Source organism: Castor canadensis, chromosome X, assembly GCF_047511655.1.
Source record: "Castor canadensis chromosome X, mCasCan1.hap1v2, whole genome shotgun sequence".
Taxonomy (NCBI): Eukaryota; Metazoa; Chordata; class Mammalia; order Rodentia; family Castoridae; genus Castor; species Castor canadensis.
Window position 1 is genome coordinate 99,257,205 of NC_133405.1, and position 25,922 is coordinate 99,283,126.

The following is a 25,922-nucleotide window of genomic DNA, read 5'->3' on the forward strand; positions in this document are numbered from 1 at the left end:
GCCCCCCCACTCAGCCTTGTCAATTGCCCACGGTCTATCAGTCCTCCCTGAGCCAACTAGCGTGGAGCACCAGTGAGGCCATGGGCCTCTTCTCCCGACTCTATAGGCCGTCCGCGGTCCATCAATTCCCTTTGGGCCAATCACCGTATAGCTCTGTGGAGCTGGCAAGTCCCTAACCCCCGCCAGCCTCCGAAGCTGAGCGGTAGCTCCTTGGCGTTTTGGCCAATCAGTGAGCGGCGGGATGCTCGGCTCCTCCTCCCATCCGGACCCACGTGAGCGGTGGGGAAACGCAGGGGCGGCTTCTAGGTGCCGCCGCCGCCACCACCGCCGCCGCTGCCGCCTCGGAACCCAGGCCTGGGGGGCGGTGGGGCTGCGTATGGAGCCCCCGCCCCCCGGAGCTGCCAACGCCGCCACCGCGCCACACACAGGTGAGTCCTGGGCCTGAAGGGTGGAGGGCACCGTCCGTGACCCCACGTATCCTTCCCGCCCCCGCGCGGAGGATGTGGCTTGGCCCGTGGCCTGCTGGTGTTGGACTCCCCACAGCCACCACCACTGCTAGTGGACCTGCGTGTGCATTGTTCCCTCCCTTGTAGTGGAGCTGATCGTGTCCTGACCTCCCTCTCCCGCTGTATAATGGATCGGTCTGCGATCTTATATTTCTCCCCACCCCAACTTACAGTGGAGTCGTCCGTGGTCTTGTTCATTCCCACCCCACCCCACCCCCACTTACAGGAGCCAGTCTGTGGCATTGGCCAACCCCCTTAATAGTAAGTGTGTGTAAGTGTTTATATTTCTCCTATCCTCAACTTTCAGGGGACCCATCTGTGGCCTTGTTTGTATTCCACCCCTTCTCTTCCTTGTAGTGAAACAATCCGTGGCACTGTAACCCCCACACCCCTCTTTATCAGTGAGTCCATTTGGGTATGTATTCTGGCCTCCTCAATACCTGCATCAGTCCATGGCCTTAACATCCCCCCAATCTTACATGGATTAGTCTGCATGCTGTGTTCACATCCCCCTAGTTAGCAGTCCATTCCTCTTAACTTTCCTCCCTTACTTGTAGACTCCAGCCCTTGTGCTTCTCCCAGCCTTCTAATAGCGGGTCCATTTAGTGCTTTATTTGATCATTTTCAGTAGCCCAGTCCATGGCCTTGTCCTGTTCTTTTCTCGTTTTAAGCATCGTGTCATGGCTTTTCTTCTCCTCCGCTATGGTTCAGGAGTCAGTAAGCTTTTCTGCTCTCTTTTCCTCTAGATGAGACATATCCCCCTCCCTCTGTAGTGGATCTATTCATTGGCTTCCTAATACTTCAGGGCTGGCATTCACAAACCCCGTGTCCTCCCATGAGTTCAGTGCTTGCATTTCCCATCTCTTTTCCCTGCCCCTCATCTCTTACTAGATCAGCCTGTGTACTTGACGCCAGGGCTTTTTGCTGTAGAGCACCCTCCCTTATGGACACTCTGAGCCACCAAGACATTCTGCCTCACTACAGTAAACAAATACATTAGTGATACTGATGGAAGTGCCAATAGGAACTAACATTTATTTAGCACCTGCTGTATACCAGAGTGTTTTCTATTCACCAGCTCTCTTACTCCTCATGACAACCTTGCGAAACAGGTACTGAGGAAACAGGGACATGGGAGGTTAAGTGTCTTTCTCAAAGGTGACCTCAGTAAGTACTCAGGTCACAGAAACGTTTTGAGGCACCCTCTTTCACTTCATTGCACCCCATATGAGGCCCCATTCCTTAAAAACCACATTAGTTCCCATCTCCAGGCTTTTCTTTCTTCTGTTCCTTCTGCCTGTAGAACTGTTTCCATTCCACACCTGGTCTCAGCACTCACTCACCCACCCCCAGTCCCAGCATCAGTGTGACCTTAGATAAATGATTTAACCACTTTCTCCCTGCACCTGTTACCTCATTGCTAAAATGGGGGAGTCAGAACTAGAATCCCTTCCAGTGGTGGGGAAAAAAAGTACCTGTGAGTTCATAAAACAAGTCACCTCTCTGACCTTCCTTCCTTCACCTCCCCACCCCAGACCTGTGCTCCAGCCACACTGGCCTCCCCCTCACTGCTCCTCAAATACAGCAAACATAGGCCCACTTCAGAGCCTTTGCACTGGCTATTCTTTCTACTCCAGCACTCCTCCTGCATCTCTGCATGGGGCCTTGCAGGATCCTGTTCAAATGCCAACCTCTAAAGAATGTGTTCACATTGTGATCAGGGCACACACTACTTAAAGACACCTGTAAAGATGTTTCCAAGAATACCAGTTGATTTGTGTGTGAATAAGGTAAATGTTATCAAAAGGATGTGCTGACAGAAGGGTGATGTATGTAATACCCTCTGTAAATGCGCAGATAGAAAAGATGTTTCTAAGACTGCTCTCATTTCATTGCATCTGGAGAGTGTTATTTCAGTAAAGCATGTGTTTGCCACACTGTGGTGCTTGGAATATACTATATAAAGGCACATGTATAAAAATGTTTCTAAGGATGCTGTTTGTGTAAAAAAAATACTCAATGTCCCCCTGACTATATGATCCTGCACACCTAGCAGTTCTCAGGCCCCTTCCCTGCTTTGTTTGCCCCTTTGCTCTCTATCACTGTCTCACACACTGTACAGTTTGTGTATTGTATGTTTCTCCCCATTAGAATGGAGGGCCCGTGAACACTTACAGATTTTGTTGGCTTAATCACTGCTCTGCCTTCAGCACCTAAAAAATGTACCTGGTATACAGTAGGTGCTTAAGAAGAATTTATTGCATGAATAAATGGAGACAAATTATCTCAGACATCAGCATGGGCAACAGATGAAGAAGGAATAGGAGAACTAATTAAGATGTTAGTTAATACTGTTCAAATATTTACAGACATTTACTGAGTGCCAAGCATTCTTCTACATGCTAGAGATTGGGGAAAACAAAACAGGCAGGAATCCCTGCACTTGTGACGCACATATTTATTAAAAGCGAGGGAGCCGAACTACGTTAAAAAATAAATATGTAAATTAGTGTATTAGGTAAGTGCTAAGGAGAAAAAATAAAGTAAGACAAATAGGAATAGAGTATTGGGGTAGTTGAAATCTTTAGTAGGTATGAGGCAGGTCACACTTGGAGATGAGGGAGGGAGCCATAATAAGTGTACCAGACAGAAAGAACAGCCAGTGCAAAGGCCCTGAGGTAGGATTTACCTGCTGTGTTCAAAGAACATTAAGGAGGCCAGTGTGGCTGGAGCAGGGTGGGGGGAGGGGTAGAAGACGAGGTCACAGAGGCCATTGTGATACATAGGATTGAGGGAGAAGGATGACACAGAGCTTATGACTGGTATATTGCGGGTCTGCCATGTCCCAGAGATACTTTTCCACATCCTTTACATGTATTGACCCATTTAATACTCATAAAAGTCTTCGAAGGTAGGTATATTTTTGAGACTATTTTACTTTGAGAGTAAAATATCCCCATATTACAGATGAGAAACCACGCACAGAGAGCTTTACTAACTTGCTCCAGACCACACAGACAGAACAGAGCAGAGGAGGACAAGGCTGAAGGCCCAGAGAGAACAAATTAGCAAAGGCAAACAAGTTAGTACATTGGAACATGCAGAGGAAGAAGTAATTCTGCCTGGGAGTTACTGGAACTTGACTGGATGGGATAGCTTCCCCTCCCCCCAGGAAGAATAGCACATACCTCAGGTGGGAACTTTCCTGGGAACCTTGGGTAGCTCAGAGTGGCCACCTCAGAGCCTTTTGAATGCCCTTAGGGAACCCTGCCCCACTTATTGTGTGTAGAGTAGCATCCTTGTCACCCTCGAGGGTCCAACCTTCAGTGGTTCTCTTCATTGAGAACTGATGGTGTAGAATGGTTAAGAATGCTGACTGTAGGCAAACCACCTGAGTGTCAATCCCAGCTCTGCCAGCATCTAGCTGTGTGACCCGGGGCAAGTTACTTAACTTCTTTGTACCTCCATTGCCTCATCTGGAAAATGGGAAAATAATACCCATCCTTTAGTGTTGGTTTGAAGATTAAATGATTAAAACAGTGTGCAGAGCTGGGCATAGTGGTGCACACTTGTAATCCCAGTATTTGGGAGGCAGAAGCAGGAGGATCGTGAGTTCCAGAGCAGCCTGGGATACATATTGAGATATTGAGATCCTGAGAAAGAGAGAGAGACAGACAGACACAGAGAGAAACACTAGTGTGTAGCACACTGTAAGGGCTGCATGCCTGGGTTGTATTTTTTAAATTATTATTCATACTGTACCCATAGTATCTCATGAGTCTCTGAAACCAGCCTTCTGCTTACCCCTCAAAACCCATTCTCCCCCCACCCTCATGCTCCCATCTTAGTTGATCAGGCATCAAACCTAGAATCACTCCTGACTCCTCTCTCACCCTCACTCCCATGCAGTCTCAGCAAATCTATGCGCTACTTTCAGATGTTAGCCAGAACTCACTTCTTGGCCCTTCTGCTGCTGCCGTCTCTAACTTGGTCCATGACAGTAGCCTCTTCACCCCAACAGTCTGTCCCCACCATAATTACAGCCTGTCACCCTTCTTTACACAACCCTCTTGTGGCTCCTATCTCAGCTAGCATCCGAGTCCCTCCATCTGGTCTTGTGTCCTGCCCTCCCTGCCTTGCCCCCCTCCACCCAGCTGGCTTTACTTCTTTCCACCCTACTGGGCACTCAGCCTCAGAGCCCTTCACCTCCTCCTGCTCTTTGCTCCCGAGTCACTCCTCAGTGCCTGCCCTTGGAAAAAAGAACAGCTCCTTGGCTGCTTGGTTTTCCTCCCATAGCCCCTGTCAATGTCTGTCAGACTCTTGCCTACCTCATTTCTTATCTGTTTGCCCCACTAAGATGGGAATTCCATTAGAGCAGGTATATCCATGGCTGTCTCCCTGGCACCTGGCCCATCGATGGCACTCCATGAGTGCTTGCTTGGTGATAAATGAAGAGAAGTAAACTCGTCTGAGCAAGGCAGGTTGCAGGGCTCTTGTTAGGGGCCAACTGGGAGAATCCTGCAATGCTTTCACTCAGCTGATGGGCTCTGCTGCAGCTCAGAGGAACCAGTAGCAGTGCCTCTCTTCGCCACCAGGAGTCACACCAAACTCTGGGCATCCAAAAGAGGCTGCCTTCCCTATAAACTGAGTGAGGGCTCCCAGGCCTGGACTCTAGTCTGGCACTCCATGGCTTTCTGACTTGGACAGTTGCCTAAGACTGTGTTGTCTAAATGAGCTTGGAACTAGCTCTGACATAGGAGGATCATATTGTATATCTTGTTGCAGATTAAAGAATGAAACTATAAATAATTGAGGGAGGTTCTTAGAAACCATCTGATTTAGGTTTATTCTTAATCCAGCAATCCCAGCCAGGTGGACAGTTGATTGAATGAAGGTCAAACTCCCTCCCCAGGGAATAAGGCTCTGTTTTATTTACACTTTGCTCTTAGGAAAGAGCAGTGATGGGCTGGCTGGCTGACTGATGGGGAGGCATGCTCTGAAGGCCATGCTGAGAGGGAACATGAGTTGAGGCACATTGGTCTGATGGCTAAAAGCTTAGACCACTGGAAGCTGGCTGCCTGCATCCAAATGCAGGCTCTGCCACTTATGGCTGTGCGGCCTGTGAAAATCACTTGGACATTGTATACCTCAGCTGTCTCATCCATAAATTAGTGATAATAAGAATACGTACTTTCCAGAGTTGGCGTGAGGGATAAATGGGTCAATGTCTATAAAAATAACAGTCTGTGCCCTAATCCAAAACCCCCAGGGCCAGATGTGTTTCAGAATTTTGAATTTTTCATTTAGAAAGGTAGCATGGTGCGCATAGGATATGTTACATAACACTCTCAGCCAGCTCTGTCATCAACTACTTTCAGATTTCTGCAGCAGAATGCGTGAACATCCACACTAGGCAAGGGCCAATAAAGACCAGAAAGGGCCTTGTTTTGTTTCACATCTGGTTTTGCTACCAAAAGAATTACAAACGGATAAGGAATTAGAAACTAATTATTTGCTTAGAGTTTATCATGCTCAGGGCATATTATATTTAATCCACACCGTGATAATGATTAATAATCCCTATTTCACAGATGATAAAATTTGAGGTACATAGAGGTTAAAGAATATGCCCAGTGTCAGTCAGCTAATAACTGGCAGACCTAGGATTCAAACCCTGGAAATCTGGTATTAGAGCCTGGGTGATTATCCTGTAGGCCAGATTGCCTCTCTTCTTAGAGCAGTGCCTGATATGTATTAAGCGGTCAATAAATGTTACTGCTGTGATCAAGGAGACAGGCTGAAGGTGTAGCTCTGTGGTAGAGTGTGCTTAGCATGAACAAGGGCCTGGACTTGATCCCCAGCACTACAAAAAGAAAAAAAAGGAAGGGAGGGAGGAGAGGGGAGGGGAGGAGGAGAAGGGAGGAGGGAAGAAGGAAGGAAGAAGGAAAATAAACAGGGACAGTCACAGATCAGATCAGGAGTGGGGGAACTCAAGAGAGCAGGTATTCAGATTCAGAATGCTTCGTAAAGGAAAGGACTGTTGGGCTGAGACTTGAAAGATGAGGAAAACAACTCAGCAGAGGAAAGGGAGTCCCACGTGCAATGAACAGCGTGTGCAAGGGTCCGCTAAAAAGCCATCTCCTAAAAAATGTGACACTGCTGTGGTAGAAGATACCAATTATAAGGGTCTGTGAGAGGTATTGCACTAATTTTTTAGTCCAGCTGTAACACATTATCTCAGGCTTAGCTACTTAAAACAACACATTTTTCTGGCTGTGATGGTACACACATGTAACCTCAGCACTCGGGAAGCTGAGGCAGAATTGTGAGTTTGAGACTAACCTGGGCTACATAGTAAGACCCCATCTCAAAAAAATTATCTGATAGTTCTGTAGGTCAGAAACCCAACTCTGGTCTCAGCAGGCTAAAATGAAGGTATTGGTAGGGCTGTGGTTCTTTCTGGAGGCTCTAGGGTAGACTCATTCCTGCTCATTCAGGTCATTGGCAGAATTCAGTGTCTGGAGTTGTAGGACTGAGGTTCCTGATTACTTGCTGGCTGTCAGCTGATTGTTGTTCCCAGCTTTAAGAGGCTGCCCACGTTCTTTGGCTTGGATCCCCTTCCTCTGTTTTCAGTCAGTGATAGCAGATTGAGTCCTTTCACACTTCGAATCTCTCCTGCCTCATCTGCAGTTCCATCTTTGAGCTCTCCTTCTTTCTCACTCTGCTTTTAAGAGCTCTCATGGTTAAATTGAACTCACTCAAATAAATCAGCATAATCTCCTTTCTTAAGGTGTGTAACCTTGCTTTCATCTCGAAGTTCCTTTTTGCTCTGTAGCATAATATACTCAAAGGTTCCAGGAATTAGGATATGGACATCTTTGGAACCTGAGTGACTATGCCAACCACAGTCTTCCCCTGCCCTCTGCCACTATCCAGATTCACATTTGCCTCACTTGCATAATACACTCACAATCTTCATATCCCATTACAGGGGACATCCAGAGCTGGACTGGGGAGCTTAGAAGTTTGTTTGAGAGTGTTTAGAGAATAGTGGTAAGGTCTGGGAACAAGATGACAAGAAAGGAATCCTCTTGCTGTTCCCTGCCACATCCTCTGTCCATAGCCTCTCAGTCTGAGCTGTCTGCCCTTCAGGTACTCCTGGGATGGCGTGAGCGCTCGCCCAGCGATGGACCCATCTGTGACACTGTGGCAGTTTCTGCTGCAGCTGCTGAGAGAGCAAGGCAATGGCCACATCATCTCCTGGACCTCACGGGATGGTGGGGAGTTCAAGCTGGTAGACGCAGAGGAGGTAGCCCGTCTATGGGGGCTGCGTAAGAACAAGACCAACATGAATTACGACAAGCTCAGCCGGGCCTTGCGTTACTACTATGACAAGGTAAGGCCTTTGACACCAGGGCTGGGACCCCCTGAAATTTGTATCAGAAATTTCATTTTTTTCATCTTCATTCCTGTAGTGAGAACTTTGAAAATAGTACTAAAAGTTACCATTTCTTTTCTTTCTTTTTTTGGGGGGAGGGGGTGATTCTGCAGTTTGAACTCAGACCCTTGCACTTACTAGGGAAGGAACTCTACCACTTGAGCCATGCCCCTAGCCCTCTTTTGCTTTAATTATTTTTTTTCAAATAGGGTCTCATGCTTTTGTTCAAACTAGTCTGGACTGTATTTATACCTCCTGTGTAGCTGGGATGACAGATGCACACCACCACACCCAGCTTATTGGTTGAGATGGTGTCTCACCAACTTTTGCAGTCCTCCTGATCTCCCCTCCTGATTAGCCGGGATTACAGTCATGAGCCACTGTATTTGGCCAAAATTTGCCGTTTCTTATCTCATCCTCTGGTACACTCAGACCAATGTTGAGTCCCCAAACGTTTATCTCTGTTGCTTTATTTCCTTGTCTTACTGCTTTGGCTCAGACCTTTACAGCGGTATTAAAACCGTCTCCTTATCCCCTCTCTGAGATTCCCCAAGCAATGCTGACCTGCCATTCCCTGCAGATTTCATTCTTGTCACTTATTCTTATTGCCAAAACTTTGAAAGCATTGTTAGTAATGACTAGTCCTTACTGTGTTCCTGAAACCCTTAGACCTGTGCTGGGCTCCCCCAGTTATTTCATAATTTTCTCTTACTCCAGAACATTCTACATTCTTCTTTCTTAATTTTTTATTTTATTTTTGATTTATCATACATTTTTAATAATACAAGGGGATTTCATTGTGATACATTCTACATTCGTAATCCTAATATCAAAACCCACCTTGACAGTGTTGTACTAACCCTTTCCTTACTTTAGTCTCTGGAACCCCTAATGTTTTTATCAGTTATTTTCCTTTCTTATTCCTTTAGCAAAAGCCTCTAGAAGAGCATATGTAATGCCAGCTCCACACCCCATCCTCTTAGATTCCCATAGCAACACTGGTCCTTCTCAATATTTATTTCAGTTGTTTTATTTCATTGCCTATTCCTACAGCTAAAATTTTAGGTTTTCCTTCTGTCTCCTCAGTCTCTCAGACCACACCTGGATTTTTTCTCCCCCCAATATTTATACCAGTTATTACTACCTTCATGTAAACATCCAAAACAATGTTAACGAATATCTCCCTTCATTCCTTTTCTGAGAAACACAAGATCTTATCCAGCATTAAGATCTTCCCCCAGAATTCCCTAGTGCCCCCCCCCCAGCCCTAGACCTGTGTTTCATGTCCTTAATAATTTATGGCATTCACTCTATTTTCATATTCCTTTAGTTCAAACCTACTTAACAGTATTAATGAGGCTACCTCATTCTGTTCTCTGAGGTCACCAGAACATCCCTGAGACCTTCCAGACCAGACATGTCCTGAAATACCTCCAAACATGTTCTGGAAACCACCTAAGCCAGCTTTGAGGTCCTCCTCCCAGTATTTATACTGACACCTTAAATGTTCCTGTCTGGTTGCTGTCAGTTACTTCATTTTCTTAGTGCTTTAACTTAAATCGCCACACCAGGATTTATAATGAGACCTCACTCTGTCCTTGGTAGTGACTTGCCATGTTCCACATCTGTGTGAATAGCTTAAAATAATCCTTTATATGAATGGTTCAGCCTATTCATCTACACTAATTTAGTCTCTTCTAATATTTATATCAGGTACTTCATTTTCCTGTCTTAGTGCACTAGCTAGTCTGCAAAGCCCTAATAATCCCTGTTTCTTGGTCCTCATCTACTCCCCTAAATAGGAAGTGGAGCCATTGGGGGTCAGGGAATCAGGCAGATGGCTATGAAGAGTGACAGGAGACTTTGAGGGATTTGGATGGAAAGGAGACTAAAGAATTGAGGAGGGGAAGGAAGTGGAGAGGGGAACAGAGATGGGAATCTGGGGGAAAAAACGGGAATCAGAGAGAAGGGTGAAATGCACAAGTTGAAAAAGACATGAGCAAAGTGGGAGCAAGTAGGAAGAAAGACCCCTCAATACCTTCCTAACACCCTGTCCGTTTCCTCTAAGGCCCTTAGTTCTGTTTCCTCCCTTTCCAGAATATCATCCGCAAGGTGAGCGGCCAGAAGTTCGTCTACAAGTTTGTGTCCTATCCTGAGGTTGCAGGGTGCTCCACAGAGGATTGTACACCCCAGCCTGAGGTGTCTGTCGCCTCTGCTGTGGCCACTGTGGCCCCCGCTGCTATACATGCTGCCCCCGGGGACACTGTGGCTGGAAAGCCAGGCACACCCAAAACTCCAGGAATAGCGGGCCCAGGCGCTCTGGCACGCAGCAGCCGGAATGAATACATGCGCTCCGGCCTCTATTCCACCTTCACTATTCAGTCCTTGCAGCCACAGCCACAGCCACCCCCTCATCCTCGGCCTGCCTCGGTGCTCCCCAACATCACCCCTGCAGGAGCAGCAGCGCCCCCCTCAGGGAGCAGGAGCGCCAGTCCAAACCCCTTGGAGGCCTGCCTGGAAGCAGAAGAGGCTGGCCTGCCTCTGCAAGTAAGTACTGGAATATGGAAATTAAGTAAGGAGGTTGAAGAGGAATGAGACACGGGACTGGTGGGAGAAAGGACACAGAAGTCCTGTTAGGCGGGCTCCCCCGTAACTCACACCTGTATCCTTAGCTACTCAGAAGGCAGAGATCAGGAGGACCGTGGATCAGAGCCAGCTTGGACAAATAGTTCCCGAGACTATATCTCAAAAACACGCAACAGAAAAACGGCTGGCTGGCAGAGCTGCTCAAATGGTAGAGCACCTGCCTAGCAAGTGTGAGGTCCTGAGTTCAAACCGCAGTACCACCAAAAAAAGTCCTGTTAAAGGACATAGTGGTGGAAGGAGGGCCACAGAAGTCTGTCTGTAGAAAGAGGTGGGAGGAGTTATGCAAAACCTGAGAAGAAAGAGGGAAAGTCTGATGCAGTTAGTAGTAACTCAACATGTAGTAAGTGCCCTTGAATGTATTTAATACACTGGTTCTCACCCTTTAGCGCTCATCAGAATCACCTGGACGGCTCGTTAAGCCACACATTGCTGCGGCCCACACCATTTCTGATTTGTGTGGGTCTAGGGAGGGGCCCCAAACCTTGCATACTTAATGAGTTTCCAGATGAAGCAGATGCTGCTGGTCTGTAAATTTTGGAGAACCACTGTTCTCCTGAATGAGGGTGGTCTCCCCTTGGGTTCAGCTCCCATCCGATTGTCTCACACCAGGTCCCTTGCCCCCAAGAGGACCTGTCCCAGAGGAAGGCCCCCTCCGTGAAGTCCTGTTGGAGGACATTGCCCTGATGTACAATCATCCCCCCAAGTGCCATATCCCGTCTTCCTCGGGAAATAATTGGCTAGTCCACGGGAGAAAAGTTCTCTACCCCAACAATCTTTATGCATCCCCTCTGTGCCCACTCCTCTCCCAGGTCATCCTGACCCCGCCCGAGGCCCCAAACCTGAAATCGGAAGAACTGAATGTGGAGCCAGGTCTGGGCCGGCCACTACCCCCAGAAGTGAAAGTGGAGGGGCCCAAGGAAGAGTTGAAAACTGGAGGGGAGGCGGGGTTTGCGCCGGAAACTATCAAGGGTGAGCCGGAAGTCCCTCCCACGGAGGGCTTGCTGGCGCGGCTGCCCGCAGTCCTTACGGAGTCTACGGCACAGGTGGGCACCCTCTCAGCCTCCACCACCGAGATCGCTCAGCCGCAGAAGGGCCGAAAGCCCCGGGACCTGGAGCTTCCACTTAGCCCAAGCCTGCTGGGTGGACCAGGACCCGAACGGACTCCAGGATCAGGAACTGGCTCTGGTCTGCAGGCGCCAGGGCCGGCGCTGACGCCGTCTCTACTACCTACGCATACATTGGTGAGTGCCTACGAAGGGTGTGGCTGGCAGCCAGAATAGGCAGAATTGGCGCGTGGCAGGTGACTGACAGGAATTAGAGGAGGGCGAATGTGGTTGAATTTGAAGAGGGTGGAGCCTTCGAGCCTGATTGGCTGGGCTGGGGCTTGGGCTGGAGAGATGGGGACTTTGAGGGGCGGGACTGAAGGAGTCCAGAGACTTTCTGTGGCCACTGTTTCTAGGTAGGCAGGACTGAAGGAACCTGAGCCAGGCTTTGGGGTCTGAGATTTGCTTATGGGGGAACCTAAGAATTGGAAGTTGACCCTGAGCTGTTGGAATGGTCACTTGTGAGGTTTGAGAGCCGCAAGTAAATAGAATGTGGTGGGTGGTCTTGCCCAGTGAGGGCTCAGCAACTGGAGGTAGGCTCTAAGAAGTTGGGAGGGTGTGTGTGTGTGTGTGTAGAGTTTGAGAGATATCATGGGCATAACCTTAGTAGTTACATCTAGATCTGTGAACTTTTGAAGTGATTGTGGAAATCTGAGTGAGAAATAGATTGTGGGGCTGAGGCCAGGTTCCTTCCATCTCCCCACACCTGTCTTTTGCTCACTTGAGCGCTGACCACCCCTTTCCCACAGACCCCGGTGCTGCTGACACCCAGCTCGCTGCCCCCAAGCATTCACTTCTGGAGCACCCTGAGTCCGATCGCGCCCCGTAGCCCGGCCAAGCTCTCCTTCCAGGTAGGATCCTCTCGCACCACTTGGAGAGGGTGAGAGGTGTTAGTGTGGCCCCCATCCTTGACCTCTCCCTGTTTCTGCCCCCAGTTTCCATCCAGCGGCAGCGCACAGGTGCACATCCCTTCCATCAGCGTGGATGGCCTCTCGACCCCCGTGGTGCTCTCCCCAGGGCCCCAGAAGCCATGACTGCCACGACCACCCCCTTCTGGGGTCACTCCATCCATTCCCCTGAACTTCCCTCCAGCCAGCCATCTCAAGGATACACATTGTTCAGCTGACAAACTTGTACTGTGGTTGTGATAGGGTGGGGATTTTTGGGAAGAAGGGTCTCTCACTAACTCGTCCGCTGAAAACACACACTTCTCTCCTTTGTCAGTTCCCCAGTGGCCGCCCTTACGCGTCTCCTACTTTCAGTGGTGGGGCGGTTTATTTATTTATTTTTTGAAGGCCACTGGGAGGAGTCTGACTTAACCTTTTTAGGAGGTGGTTAAGACATCTCCCCCATCTCCCCACTTTTTTCCCCAATACAAGACAATCGGGGTCTGGCATGAGAAGGACTTTTCTTTATTTATTTCTCAGCCTGCCCTTGGGGAGATGAGGGAGCTCTGGGGTGTGGGTAAGAGAACTAGTTTATTTTGTTTTATTATTCCTGGCCATATCTAAGGGTCCAGGAAGAATTTATATGGTTTACTGGCTTGGAAGCCTTAGTCAAGGAAGAATCACCCCCTTGGAATAGGCATTTCCACCTCCTCCACCTTTCTCTCAGACAGCTTGTCCTTTTCTCAGCCAACATTTTGGCCAGGGAGGAACAGTTCCCTTTTGTTCTTCTCCCCCGAGAAGCCATTCCTTTGTCTGCCAAACTCCCTGGGGTCCTGCCTGTTACCTCCCAATGGAGGGTTTCTTTGGGGGTTGGTCCCCGTCTGGGGGGCCCCTCTAGCCAGTACTCCAGGTCTCCCTGTGTCCCACCCCCTGCCATTTTGATAGTATAATCTATTTTTAAATGGGGCTTTTCAATAGGGGAAAGGGAGGCATCTCTTCCTGTATCTGATGGGTGGGTGGGTGGGAAGGAAGGGGTTTGGGGGTTAATCTTCCTGCAGCCCCCAAGTGTTTATTTTTGATACCGAACATGTATTTTCAGCTCCCTCCCTCCCAGCCCCCCAATTTCCTGCGGGCGGGTACAAAGGACCCTTTAAGTGTCCCTGGAGTTGGGAGGGAGGAATGGGGGACATAAAGCCGGTCTTCTCTAAATTCTAGGCTAGTGAATGTGGGTTCAAAAGACTCCTGGGCTCACCTCCTGTCAGCACTGGCCCAGCCCAGGCCTGGAGACCTGGAGGTTGGTGATTTTGGGGGACGGTGCTACACTCGTCTCCACTGTTTTACTTCCCCAAAATGGACCTTTTTTTCTAAGAGTCCCAGAGAATGGGGAATTGTTCCTGTAAATATATATTTTTAAAGGTGTTGATGAAGGCTGCTGGCATTTTTTCCCCTAACGTCGTCCAGACGAGCTGAGTGTGAAGAGCGATGAGGGCGTGAGGTAGAGGTTAATTGTGAGAGAAGCAGCATGATGGCATGTGTCAGAAGCAGTAGTAGACACTGCTGATTGATAACTGGTGTGGTGAGAAATTGGAGAATTGTGATTGTGTGTGTATGTGTGCTAGCAAGACCAGAATTGTGACCACAAAATTTGAATGTGTCTGTGAAAAACTGTGACTGTGTTGCAGAAACTCAACTAAGACTGAATGATTGAAATACTGTGCCAAGAGCTAGGCATGGTGGTTCACGCTTATAATCCCAACACTTGGGAGACTAAGGCAGGAGGATTGAGAGTGGAAGGCCAGCCTGGGCTATATAGTAAGACTGTGTCTACAAACAAACAAAAAGATGCTGTAGAAGGCCCTGAAATGGTATGTACCAAATATTGTTTAGGAGAAAGGAATGGGGACTACAGATTGGTCAGTGTTTGACATGATTGATGGCGAACAAGATAGACTAAGTGACCAAAACCATGTATGAGAGACCATGTGGACGGGAAACTGATGGAGCTTGTTAGGCACCATGTGTAGTTAAGAAATCTCACTATACCTAAGCAGCAACTCAGCATTTGAGAACTGGCTTGTGACTGAAGTGTCAGCTGAAATCATGGGCGTGTACATGTGAGAAGTTGATAGTGTGACATAAAGTGGCTATGAGCCTAAGAGGTTGACTAAAACCCAAGATACGAGAACATGTATGAAAACGTTTCATGAGACAGTGGTAAAGACTGGGAGAAACAGAATGGCTGTAGCTAGGGGAGTTTGAGAGGCTGTGATTGTGTACATATGTGTGCAAACCTGAGACTAGTGGCAGACTGTGGACAGATGCAACTACAGTCTCTCCACAAGTCCTGGTTAGACTGAGGGATCAAAACACCTCGAAAAGGCCGCCGAACTGTGCAGGAGAGAAAAGAGAACCATTCATGCTCCCAGCGATACCAAGGTTTGAAGTCATTGACTGTCGGAGAGAAACTTGACAACCTAATGGTGTCAGAATATGAGAGTCCATGAGACATGTCATAAAACTAAATCAGAGACCAGGAGTTCGTGAAAAGAAAAGCAGAAAATGAGACTGAGCCAATGAGACACTAAGCGACCAGGGTGGGTGAGAAACTTGCAAGGCCATAATTGTGCACACATGTCTCTGACAACATACCATATGATGGTGTTCACAACTGATGGGGACAAGAGAGACTGACTATGAGAATTATCAAGAGCCTAGTAGCAATTGGGAATTAGTGGCCGAGTATATCGGAAGTGGGCTGAGGGAAAATGATGGCGAGACAGAATGAGCGAGTGAGCCAGTTTCTGAGAAACTGATTGTGTGCATATCTGTGAAATGCTTTGCCAAAGAGACCTTATTAAAGGCCGTGACTCAAGGACTCGGTGGTAGAAGCTGATTGAAAGGAAATGCGGGACTAGGTGAGGAAGACACTGACTGAGACACTACGATCATGTGTGCGTGTCCTCGGAAGAGACTAAGAGGCTATAATCGGGAACCCTTAAGGGTGTGAATAAGTGGCTTAAGTGAGAAGGAAAAGGAAAGAGTGATTTTTGTGTGTATGAGAAGCTTCATGAGAGACTAGTTAGTGGTGACTGAAAAATAGCAGGCCAAGTGAAGTGGCTCTTGGGATGAGATGGTGTGACCGTATTTGTGTGTATGTGAAGAACTGCTGAGAGAAAGTACTAGCAGTATTGACCTAGTGAGACAGGCTGTAAAACATGATTGTGTGTGTGAAACTGTTAGTAGAGGCTGTAGTGAGGCTGGAGGATCAATGGCAGAGAAAATGACTTCCTGATTGAGTGACAGTGTCAGAGGCTGTGTGATCAAGTATGTATACAAGCCTGTTCATAAGAGACTAGATGCTGGCCATACAGAAGTGTGTGTGTGTGAATAGAAGTTAAATAAGTAAAATGTGAGAGAAAATGACTGAGCCTAATTGAGACAGAGTCTGAGAGACCACAGATTGAACAGGCCAGGCCTAGGAGAAAAGCCTTTATCTGTTTGTCCTCTCCCTGCGCAGACACCTGCTTAGCCCCCTGAACTAGCTTTTCTCAGTTCTCTAAAACTTGAAATGTTTGGGTTCCCCTGGGCTTTGCCTGGGACTTCCTTCTCTTGTACCCTCTAGAGAGGGTCTTAGCTGGTCCCAAAACTTGAAATATGATTTACTCAAGATGATGCCCCAAGTTTTTATCTCTTAACTCATACTGTTCGCGATAGCCCTTAACAGAATCTCAAGTCTTGTTTGTTTCAGTTAGTGAGTCATTCAGTATCTAATGTCCCAAAGACCCAGCAGCTGACAAACAAAAGAAAACCTGCCATTGCCAGGCATGGTGACACATGCCTAAAATCCCAGCTCTCAGGAGACTGAGGCAGGAGGATCATGAATTCAAGGACAGCTTGGGTTGCATTGTGAGACCTTGTCTCAAAAAAGAAAAAAAGTACCCTTGTGGAGCTGATACTCAGTGAAGGAGTCTGACGAGAAAGATAAATACATGATATCAAGCAGTAATGTAATAATTAAATAAGACCAGACTCTCACTCTTTGTTTGAATCAGGAGCCTGCCAAAGCATGTGAATACCTAAATGTGTATGGGAGAAAAAGTGCCGACAGTCCTCATCCACAGGGAATCCTGGGAGTAGTTATGCAGTTTAGAAACAAAGGAAATATTGATTATAACATTATTACCAAGGCAACAGGTGATTAAAACAACCAGGCAGAATTGCAAGCTTCTTGGGGAGTTTGTTTTCACAAGATAACAGCACCAACAGCTGAAGTCTTAGAGTCTTAACAAGACCCCTTTGTTCAAAGCACACATTCAGACACAGGCTTATGTTCTCAGAGAACATACGACATCTGTAACGGATACCAGAAAACAAGAGCAGCATTCTTGAGGAACTTCTGTTTTAACCCCTGACCAAACTCTTACCTTGTTTTAATTTGTATGTAGAATGGTATTTCTTTCTCCATGAATGCAGGAGACATGAGGCATTACCTTTTCTTTCTGTCTCAAGTTCTTTTTTTTTAATTTGTTTTTTTTTTGTTGTTGTTGTTGTACTGAGGTTTGAACTCAGGGCCTCACGTTTGCTAGGCAGGCACTCTACTACTTGACCCACTCCACCAGTCCTTTTTTGTGTTGGGTATTTTCAAGATAGGATCTTCCAAACGATTTGCTCAGGCTGGCTTCAAACCTTGATCCTCCTGATCTGTGCCTCCTGAGTAGCTAGGATTATAGGCATGAGCCACTGGCACCCAGCTCTCAAGTTCTTTTTGGTTAATTAAAAATACTGTTTTCATTTACTTATTTTTGCATTAAGGGGGTGGGGCCTAGGGTCTCGCAAATGCTAGGCAAGCACTCTACCACTAAGCTACACTCCAACCCAATTGCTTTTTGTTTTTTGACACAGTGTTTCCCTGTGTCACACAGGTTGGCCTCAAACTGACAATCCTCCTGTCACAGCCTCCTGAGTGCTGAGATTATGGGTGTATGCCCACACACCCAACCTAAGATTTCTGTTTTTAAAGCAGGCTCTGGAATTTCACTCATCAGAGCCTATGAGAAAAGAAAATAGTAGGTCTGTGGAGCTCACGTTTACCTACAAGGTAAAAGGCTAAAGAGGAATTACTAAACAGTGAAACAAGGAGCATGTAAAGTTGTTTTCTCTAGATGAGACCCACAAAAAAAAGAGGGATCAGGGACTAGAATGGAGGCATGGTGGCTCTCTAAGTGTGGTACCCGGACCTGCAGTATCAGTGTCACCTGGGAGCTTGTTAGAGATGCACATTCTGGGGCTGGAGGCGTGACTCCAGTAGAGCACCTGCCTAGCAAGTATGAAGCCCTGAGTTCAAACCCCAGTACTGCCCCCCCAAAAAAGAAAGCACATTCTAGAGCCCCACTCCACACCTGCTAGGTCAGAAACTGGGGTGGAAGCTAGCGATCTGCAATTTTACCAAGCCCTGTGAGTGATTCTGATGCACACTGGGCTAGGGAGTGGCAAGGATGCCATCCAAGAAGACTGGCTGGGGAGGGCCCTCGTGAAGGGGTTGATGTTTATTGCCTATCTCTCATTGTAGAGGTAAGTCCTCTGGGGACCAGGATTATTGTCTGTCCTGTTCTCTGTTCCTTCTATTTCCAAGAACTGCATCTGGCATCCCATAGGTGCTCAGTAAACCTTGAACAAAGCCAAGCATGGTTGTACCTGTAATCTCAGCACTCCTGAGATTGAAGCAGGAGGAGAATCTCAAGTTCAAGGTCAGCCTAAGCTACATAGTGAGTTCCAGACCAGCTTGAGCCACATAGTAAAACCCTGTCTCAAAAAAAATGTTAGATTATTAAACAGAGCACCTACAGGCACTGTTCTAAGTACTTTTAAAAATCTTAACTCCCAGTCTTTGCAGCAAACCTGACCGTAGGTGCTGTCTGTGTGCACATTTTACAGAGGGGGAGATAGGCCCAGGGAGGGGGATACCTGCCCAAAGTACTCTGATGGAACATGACCCAGCCAGTTCCCCTCTCCACCCCACCTCAGCCCCTAAAGGTGAATTCAGCTGAGCCTCCCAGGGTGCCCAGAGTAGTGGACAGCCTTAATTCCACCCCCTTCTGAATCCCTCCCCACACCATGCCACTTCCCCTTCTTACTTCCCTTGTGTTGTCCCCACACACACACCCACACCCACACACATACATACTGACCTCAGGAAACCTCACTTTTAGGAAAGAAGAGGTCAGGGTTAAGTGAGGATGGAGGAAGAAGCAATTTCCTCAATGTCTTCACCATCTCTAAGAAGGGCCACATTCATTTCACTTGTTGAACATGCCTGTGAGGTTGACCTTGTCACTTTGGTCAAGATCAGGCATTTTACAGATAATGAAATGAGGCTCAGGGAGGTTGAAGTGACTTGCCCAACATCACACAGCTAAGAAGTTCTTGCTTCAAAGGGCTGGAGGCAAGGCTCAAGTGGTAGAGCACTAGCCTAGCAAGTGTGAGGCTCTGAGTTCAAAGCCCAATACCACCAGAAAAAACCAGTTCTTCAAATTCTCAGGCTCCATTGCCCTTCCAGTGAGATTTTGTTCAGGGGCATTGATTGAGCACTACAAGTCTGCTGAACTAAATGGAGCATGAGGTGCTGGAGGTTGGGTGACAAAGAAAACAGGACCAAGGGTGACACAGGAAATGGAAGAGGGAAAGAGGAGGAGGCAGAAGGGACAAGGGAGAGGTTAGAGCTGAAGAGGCCTGCATGATACCCTCCCAGTTCCTCCTGCCATAGGTTCCTCTTTCTGGAAGCTGGTCAGCCACATAAAGCCTGGCCTCCCCTCTGCCAGGGGTACTAGGGTGCAGTGCTCAACATGACTGCTCAAGTGCAGGTTCTTCAGCTGCTACCGCTGCTGCTGTTGCTCACCCTGCCAGCCACAGGTGAGTGGGGTGAGGGCCCAGCTATCCCTAGGGACACCCAGCCTCATCATGCCCCTGACCATCCCCCTTCCACGGTCCTGTTACAGGCTCAGACCCCGTGCTGTGCTTCACACAATACGAGGAGTCCTCTGGCAGGTGCCAGGGCCTGCTGGGGGGAGGTGTACGTGTGGAGGACTGCTGTCTCAACGCTGCCTATGCCTTCCAGGAGCATGGCAGTAGGCTCTGCCAGCCATGCAGGTTCGGGGGAGCTGGGCTGGGGGAAGGCCAAAAGGACTGTCACCCAGAACTTGGTTCACTCTTTCTTTGGGACTTCCAAGGGTAGCCTCTGAGCCCCTGATCATGACCATAGCACTGTTGTCATTTGGAGCTGGAAAATTCTTTGCTGGGGATATGGGTGCTGACCTGTGCATTGTAGGCTATGTTGTAACATTGCTGGCCTTCCCCAAGGTACTGGTAGCAGCAACTCCCCCCACCAGTTGAGACAATCAAAAATATCTCCAGACATTGCCAAATGTCCCTGGGGTAGAGGCAAAAATCAGCCCTGGTTGAGAACCACTGTCAGTGCTTCCTGTAAGCATTACAGGTAGGGTGCAACTCAGGTGTTTCTAAAGAGAACTCCAGTCCCCTAATTGTGATGACAGCTTATGTTTATTGAGTGCTTACTGTATATAGACACACTGTGGGACAGGAGGGTTGGGGAATTCTGAGGGCAGTGCCTGGCCCCTAATTATGACAACACGTCACCTTCACTGAGCATTTGCTCCGTACTAGACTCATTGCCAGGGATGGGTGGCAACTTGAGGATCCCTGAGGCTACCTGTCATCTCCTAATCATGATTTCTGGCTTACAGCCCTCACTATTCCAGGTATACTGTGGGGATGGGGGACTTGGGGACTTTTGAGAGCAGCTGTGGACCCCTAATAGTGTCAACAGTTAATCTCTTTTAGCGTTGGCAGCGTACCTGGTACTATGTAGGGGGTTAAGGATCCATCTAGGGTATTTTTGAGGGGCGTCTGAGCTCACTGGGATGATGGCTCTTATTTACTAAGCACTTCCTGTCTGGCTGCTACCATGCAGGATGACAACCTGTTGGGTTTCTGGCAACGTTTCTGGGCTCCTCATCTTTACATTTGCTTACTGTGACCCTGGCTTTGTCCTTGGGGGATTTCCAAGGGTAACTCCAGGGCCCTGGTCATGAAGGGAAATGACATTTATTCAAGCACTTCCTGCATTTCTGCCTCTTCCTCCAGTCCCCCAGCACCCTAAGTGGTAGAAACTCATCCTTCTCATTAACCCAGCACCCCTCCTGTGCTTACCCGTGCTTTGGAGTCCCACAGACCATCCTGTCAGTTCACAACAGGATGGGACATACGCTCCTCTCTACAGGTCCCCACGATGGTCACCATGGTCCTCCTGGGCTCCCTGCTCGGTGACGTGTTCTGAGGGGTCCCAGCTGCGACACCGGCGTTGTGTGGGCAGGGGTGGGCAGTGCCCTGAGAAGGCGGCTCCTGGGACACTTGAGTGGCAGCTACAGACCTGTGAGGACCAGTCATGCTGTCCTGGTGAGGATCAACGAGGCGGGTGCACACTTCCTGTCACTCAGTGCCTGGAACCAGAAGAATCAGTGCAGAGGCCCTGAGGGTGGGCCTTTGCCTGATGCTGTGAGAAACTGAGGAGAAGGCTAGAGTGGCTGAAGGAGGGGGTGGGAGGTAAGGACATTGGCTTCTGAGTGATTGAGATGGTGGGCAGGGGAGAAATTCCATTCGACTTGGTTTGGGAAAAGGACAGACTGTGCCCGAGGGGTGAAAGCTACTGCCATAGTCCAGATGAGTAGTGGTGGTGCGCCAGGTATATGGGGACAGAGGATGTGGGGACAGGATTAGCTGATGTGGGCCACATAAGGAAGCAAGAAATCCTAAATGTGACTTCCAGTTCTATCCTATGCCTCTATTTTCTCTCCCACAGAGATGGGTGGCTGGTCTGGGTGGGCACCCTGGGGGCCGTGCTCTGTCACCTGCTCCAAAGGAACCCGGACTCGCCAGCGAGTATGTGGTAATCCTGCCCCTAAGTGCGGAGGCAGCTGCCCAGGAGAGGCAAAGGAGTCAGAGGCCTGTGACACCAAGAAGGTTTGCCCCAGTGAGTGAGGGCAGCCACCGGGTGGGTCTATAGAGTTACAGCAGGGAGCTTCCAGGGTGAGAGGACTTCAGCATGCCTGACCATATATGTATCCCTCCACTCCAACCACAGCACATGGGGCGTGGGCTGCCTGGGGCCCCTGGAGCCCCTGCTCAGGTTCCTGCCATGGTGGACCCCAAGAGCCTAAGGAGACCCGCAGCCGCAAGTGTTCTGCACCAGAGCCCTCCAAGCAACCTCCCGGGAAGCCATGTGTTGGATCAGCCTATGAACAGCGGGGCTGCACTGCTCTGCCACCCTGCCCAGGTGTGCAGGGATGAGGCCGCTCACACTTTGCCAGCAAGGCTCTTGATTTGGGGCACAGATGCTCTGTTGTGTCAGGGACCATGGGGCTATCGAGCTCTTCATTTGGGGACTGTGTGCCTCAAGGGTCCAGGGGCTGAGGGAGGGAATGAGGTGGTCTTTCTCTTGCTCCCTTTCCCCCTCCAATAGTGGCTGGAGGCTGGTGCTCATGGGGTCCTGCGACCCCCTGCCCTGTGACCTGTGGCCTAGGACAGACCCTGGAACAACGGACATGCAGTTGCCCTGTGCCCCAGCATGGGGGCCCTGTCTGTGCTGGTGATGCCACCCGGATCCACATTTGCAACACAGCTGTGCCCTGCCCTGGTCAGCATCTTAGAGGCACCATTTCCATGCCAAAGCCCCCTGCCCATCTCTACTGCCCAATTCCTGCTGCTAAGGCCTTGTTCCTGCCTCTAATTCTCCTTTTCCTGGCCTTCATGCCGTTCCACCTCTCCACAGCCCCCATCCCCACATCTGATGGCACCCACTCTCTCCCACAGCCTTCATTCCTTCCCAAGCCTCCTTACTGGCTCCCTGCTTTGATCCGAACCCCTTTGCCCCCTGTTTCTGCAGTGGACGGGGAGTGGGAAGCCTGGGGGAACTGGGGCACCTGCACGCGATTACACATGAAGACCATTAACTGTGAGGAAATCCCGGGCCAGCAGTCACGCACGAGGATCTGCGGGGGGCGCAAGTTTGATGGACAGCGGTGCCCTGGGAAATACCAGGATATCCGACACTGCTACAACATCCAGAACTGCGTCTGTGAGTGGCCCCATAAATGACACTGTGATAGTGGGCAGCCCAGGCAGGGACAAAAGTCTTCCACCTCTGCTGTGGATCCCATGACCCTGCAGCCTCCCTGTCACCGTTCCACTGAGACCTCCAGTTTTGACTCTGTGATCCTCTCCTCTTGTTGCAGTGAAAGGATCATGGTCACAATGGAGTACCTGGGGTCTGTGCACACCCCCATGTGGACCCAACCCCACCCGTGTCCGTCAGCGCCTCTGCACAGCCTTGCTCCCCAAGTTCTCGTGAGTGAGGGGGCAGTGTGCCTCAGAGAGGGTCTTGGTGTTGAAGGCGGGAGTTGATTAGCCCCAACCAGGGCTTCCACCGCTGGGTCTAAGGTGCCCACCTTGTTGAGTGCCATCTCCCAGCTGCAGAAAGAGGGTAGAAAATAAGCAGAAGAGATGGAGCTGTTGGGGATAATTTGCAGCCATTGTGCCCCTCCATCACTCCTGCAGCCACTCGGCCATCCTCATGTGCACTCAGTCTGTCATGCGTCCATTCCTCTGACCTCTGTCACCATGCTTTGAGTTGCTTAGTCACCCATTCATTCACTCCACATCTCACTGCCAGAGGCACTCCACGGCCTTTTTAGCAACAGTTACAGACACACAGAACCCAGACCCATGAGCCCTGTCCCCCAAGGGACCTAGATGAGCAGAGCCCTGACAAAGTGTACAAGGAATGACTAGAGTACTGCAAAGGGACTGCCACCTCACCCTGGGTCCAGGAAGCAGATCAGGTCTTCCTGGGCAGCTAGGGCTTGGGAAAGGCATTCCTGGCTTCAAGACTGTGAACAGGGTCCTGGACACAGGTGATTAGCCACCCTAAGTGTTTATTGGTGACCAGAGTGGCCCAGGTGTTGGAGAGTGCTAAAATAGCCCTCCCTTCCTTGCTTCCACATAGATCAAGTTACTAGGTTAAGTGGGCTGTTCCCATTACATGGGAGGCCTGCCATCTGGGACTTTATCTGCCAGCTGCATGGTTCAGAGTGGGTCCTGAAGGCAAGTTAGAGCTTTTTTGAATGGAGGCATAAAGCATTTGATTGAGTAAGAGACTGAGTGGAGGGAGGACCAATTGAGAGAATCAGGTGGGAGTGAATGGAGGGCTTGCCTAGTGGGAGAAATAACTCAGGCAAAGACCTTCCTAGACATGAGACCCAATTTGGGTAAAGTATGTGTGTATAAGACAGTGGGGGGAGAGGAAGGGAGGGAGAGAGGCTTGGAACAGGGATTTGGGCCCAACAACAAAACCTTGAATGTCAAGACAAGACATTTGGGGGTTTTTCCAGGTGGGGAGTGGGGAGAAGGTGAATCAACATTCACCAGCATTTTTTTTTTTGAGCTACTATGTGCTAGGCACCATTCCAAGCACTTACCTGAATTAATTCATTTAGCTTCACTCAGCCTGGTGAGGTGGTATTATTATAACTATTATTGACATTGTGTAAGTGAGGGAAACTGAGGCACAGGAAGGGTGAAGAAATAGCCCAATATCACAGCTAAAAAGTAGTGTTGAAAACACAACAGGCATTCATTAAGACTTTGTTGAGGCATGGCTCAAATGGCAGAGACTTGCCTTAGGTCAATCTCCAGTACCACCAAAAAAAAAAAAAAAAAGAAAGAAAAAACTTTGATGATGGTGCACCTATATTCCAAGTACTCAGCATACTCGGCAAGTTCCAGGCCAGCCTGGGCTACAAAGTGAGACCCTGTTTCAAAAAGAAAAAACAAAACAAAACAAAAAAAGCTTCCGAATGTTTTCTTGCCTTCCCTAAGCTTCTTTCTTCCATTTCCCCCACTAACACCCCAGGTCCACCGTAACCATGGTCGAAGGTCAGGGTGAGAAAAATGTGACCTTCTGGGGGAACCCACGGCCTCTGTGTGAGGAGCTGCAGGGGAAGAAGCTGGTGGTGGAGGAGAAAAGACCATGCCTGCGTGTACCTGCCTGCAAAGATCCTGAGGAAAAACCCTAATACCTCTTGCTTCCCCTCTGACCCCCGACCTTCCAGACCTCAATAAACCAAGCCTCTTCCAGCTCTTCTGAGATTCCTTGTAAGAAAAAAGCAACCTGTACCCTTCCACAAAAATGGGACAACAGCGTTTTTTAGAGCAAAGCCGCAACGGCATTTGTGGAAAACAGGATTTTCCATTGTGGTTGCAGCTTGAAAGGAGTGGAACTGCCCAGCCCCAAACCTCCCTTCTCCATTGCCCTAACCCGGCCCTTCTGGTGCCCCAGGGCCACCCAGCACGTCCCTCTGCAGAGCTCTGCTCTACGGGTTTCGTGATTGGCTACTCGCTATGGCAGGCACTTCTTGATTGGCCATCTCAGCGTGCCCATTAGTTGCTATCTCTCCACTTCCCGAAGCTTCCTGAGTTCCCACCAGCCAGAGCCTCTCTGCTGGCCGATCCACATCAAGGATGAACAGTGGCAGAGGCGTGGCCAAGGTTGGCACCCTGCCAGGGGAGCACTTGCACCCACCCACTCCCAACAGCCCAGCTCCAGCACCACAATTATCAGCGAGAAATAGCTCTGCGAGGCGGGGGCGGGGGGACGGGAGTGAGGAAGTGGCTATGATGTGCTGGGAGCTGGGGCGGGGGCAGAGAGGAGCTAGAGTCAGCATCTGCCCGGAGGAGCCCTCCAAACAAACCCAGACACATATTCCTTTCACATTTGTTCATTTCACTCAACACTGGCGTCGACTGTATGCTAGACCTAAGTCTGGGCATCTGGGGTGGAGGAGGACTGGTAGAAGGAGAGGACATCTGATCAGGGAACAGACTCAGAATAGGCATTCCTTTTGTTCGAACATTTATTCAACACTTAACGCCTACTGTGTACTAACAATAGTGCTGGACATCAGCATCGAAGAGGAATCAGAGCCGCACCTGTCTCCACAGTAAAGAGAACAGACCCAGACACCAATGCTCTTAGCATTTGCTCATTCATGTACTACTCACTGAATGCTGAGGCGCATAAGAGTCATCATAGTTATGGTAACAGCTAACACTTAGGAAGTGCTTACTGTGTGCCCAGTAGCGTCTTAAGGCTTTCCATAGCATGAACTCATTTAATTCACAAGGAACCCATGAGGGTCCGTATTATCCCCACTTTACAAAGGAGGAAACGGGCAAGAAAAGGGCATGAGCTGGACGTTTTTGAAGCACCATG

General features: G+C 49.1%; 2 protein-coding genes across 3 annotated transcripts; both read left to right on the forward strand.

Annotated features, from left to right (window-relative positions):
* The first annotated feature begins 264 nt into the window (after positions 1-264).
* On the forward strand, positions 265-13,588 carry Elk1 (ETS transcription factor ELK1). Of its 2 annotated transcripts, none has more exons than XM_020179794.2 (6): positions 265-428; positions 7,659-7,902; positions 10,042-10,491; positions 11,400-11,831; positions 12,443-12,544; positions 12,629-13,588. In XM_020179794.2, exons 2-6 carry the CDS (start codon positions 7,693-7,695, stop codon positions 12,725-12,727), a joined length of 1,293 nt encoding a protein of 430 aa, XP_020035383.1. In that variant the 5' UTR covers positions 265-428; positions 7,659-7,692; the 3' UTR covers positions 12,728-13,588. The 2 variants fall into 2 exon arrangements, with proteins under 2 accessions (XP_020035383.1, XP_020035384.1); XM_020179795.2 differs by having other exon boundaries at positions 11,634-11,831.
* Positions 13,589-18,186: 4,598 nt separating this feature from the next.
* Cfp (complement factor properdin) lies at positions 18,187-24,787 on the forward strand. The gene is made up of 9 exons (XM_020179792.2): positions 18,187-19,489; positions 19,576-19,726; positions 20,877-21,052; positions 21,456-21,626; positions 21,738-21,929; positions 22,116-22,289; positions 22,539-22,730; positions 22,888-22,999; positions 24,564-24,787. The coding sequence occupies exons 1-9, from the start codon at positions 19,423-19,425 to the stop codon at positions 24,724-24,726; spliced, it is 1,398 nt and encodes a 465-aa protein (XP_020035381.1). The 5' UTR covers positions 18,187-19,422; the 3' UTR covers positions 24,727-24,787.
* Positions 24,788-25,922: the final 1,135 nt, after the last annotated feature.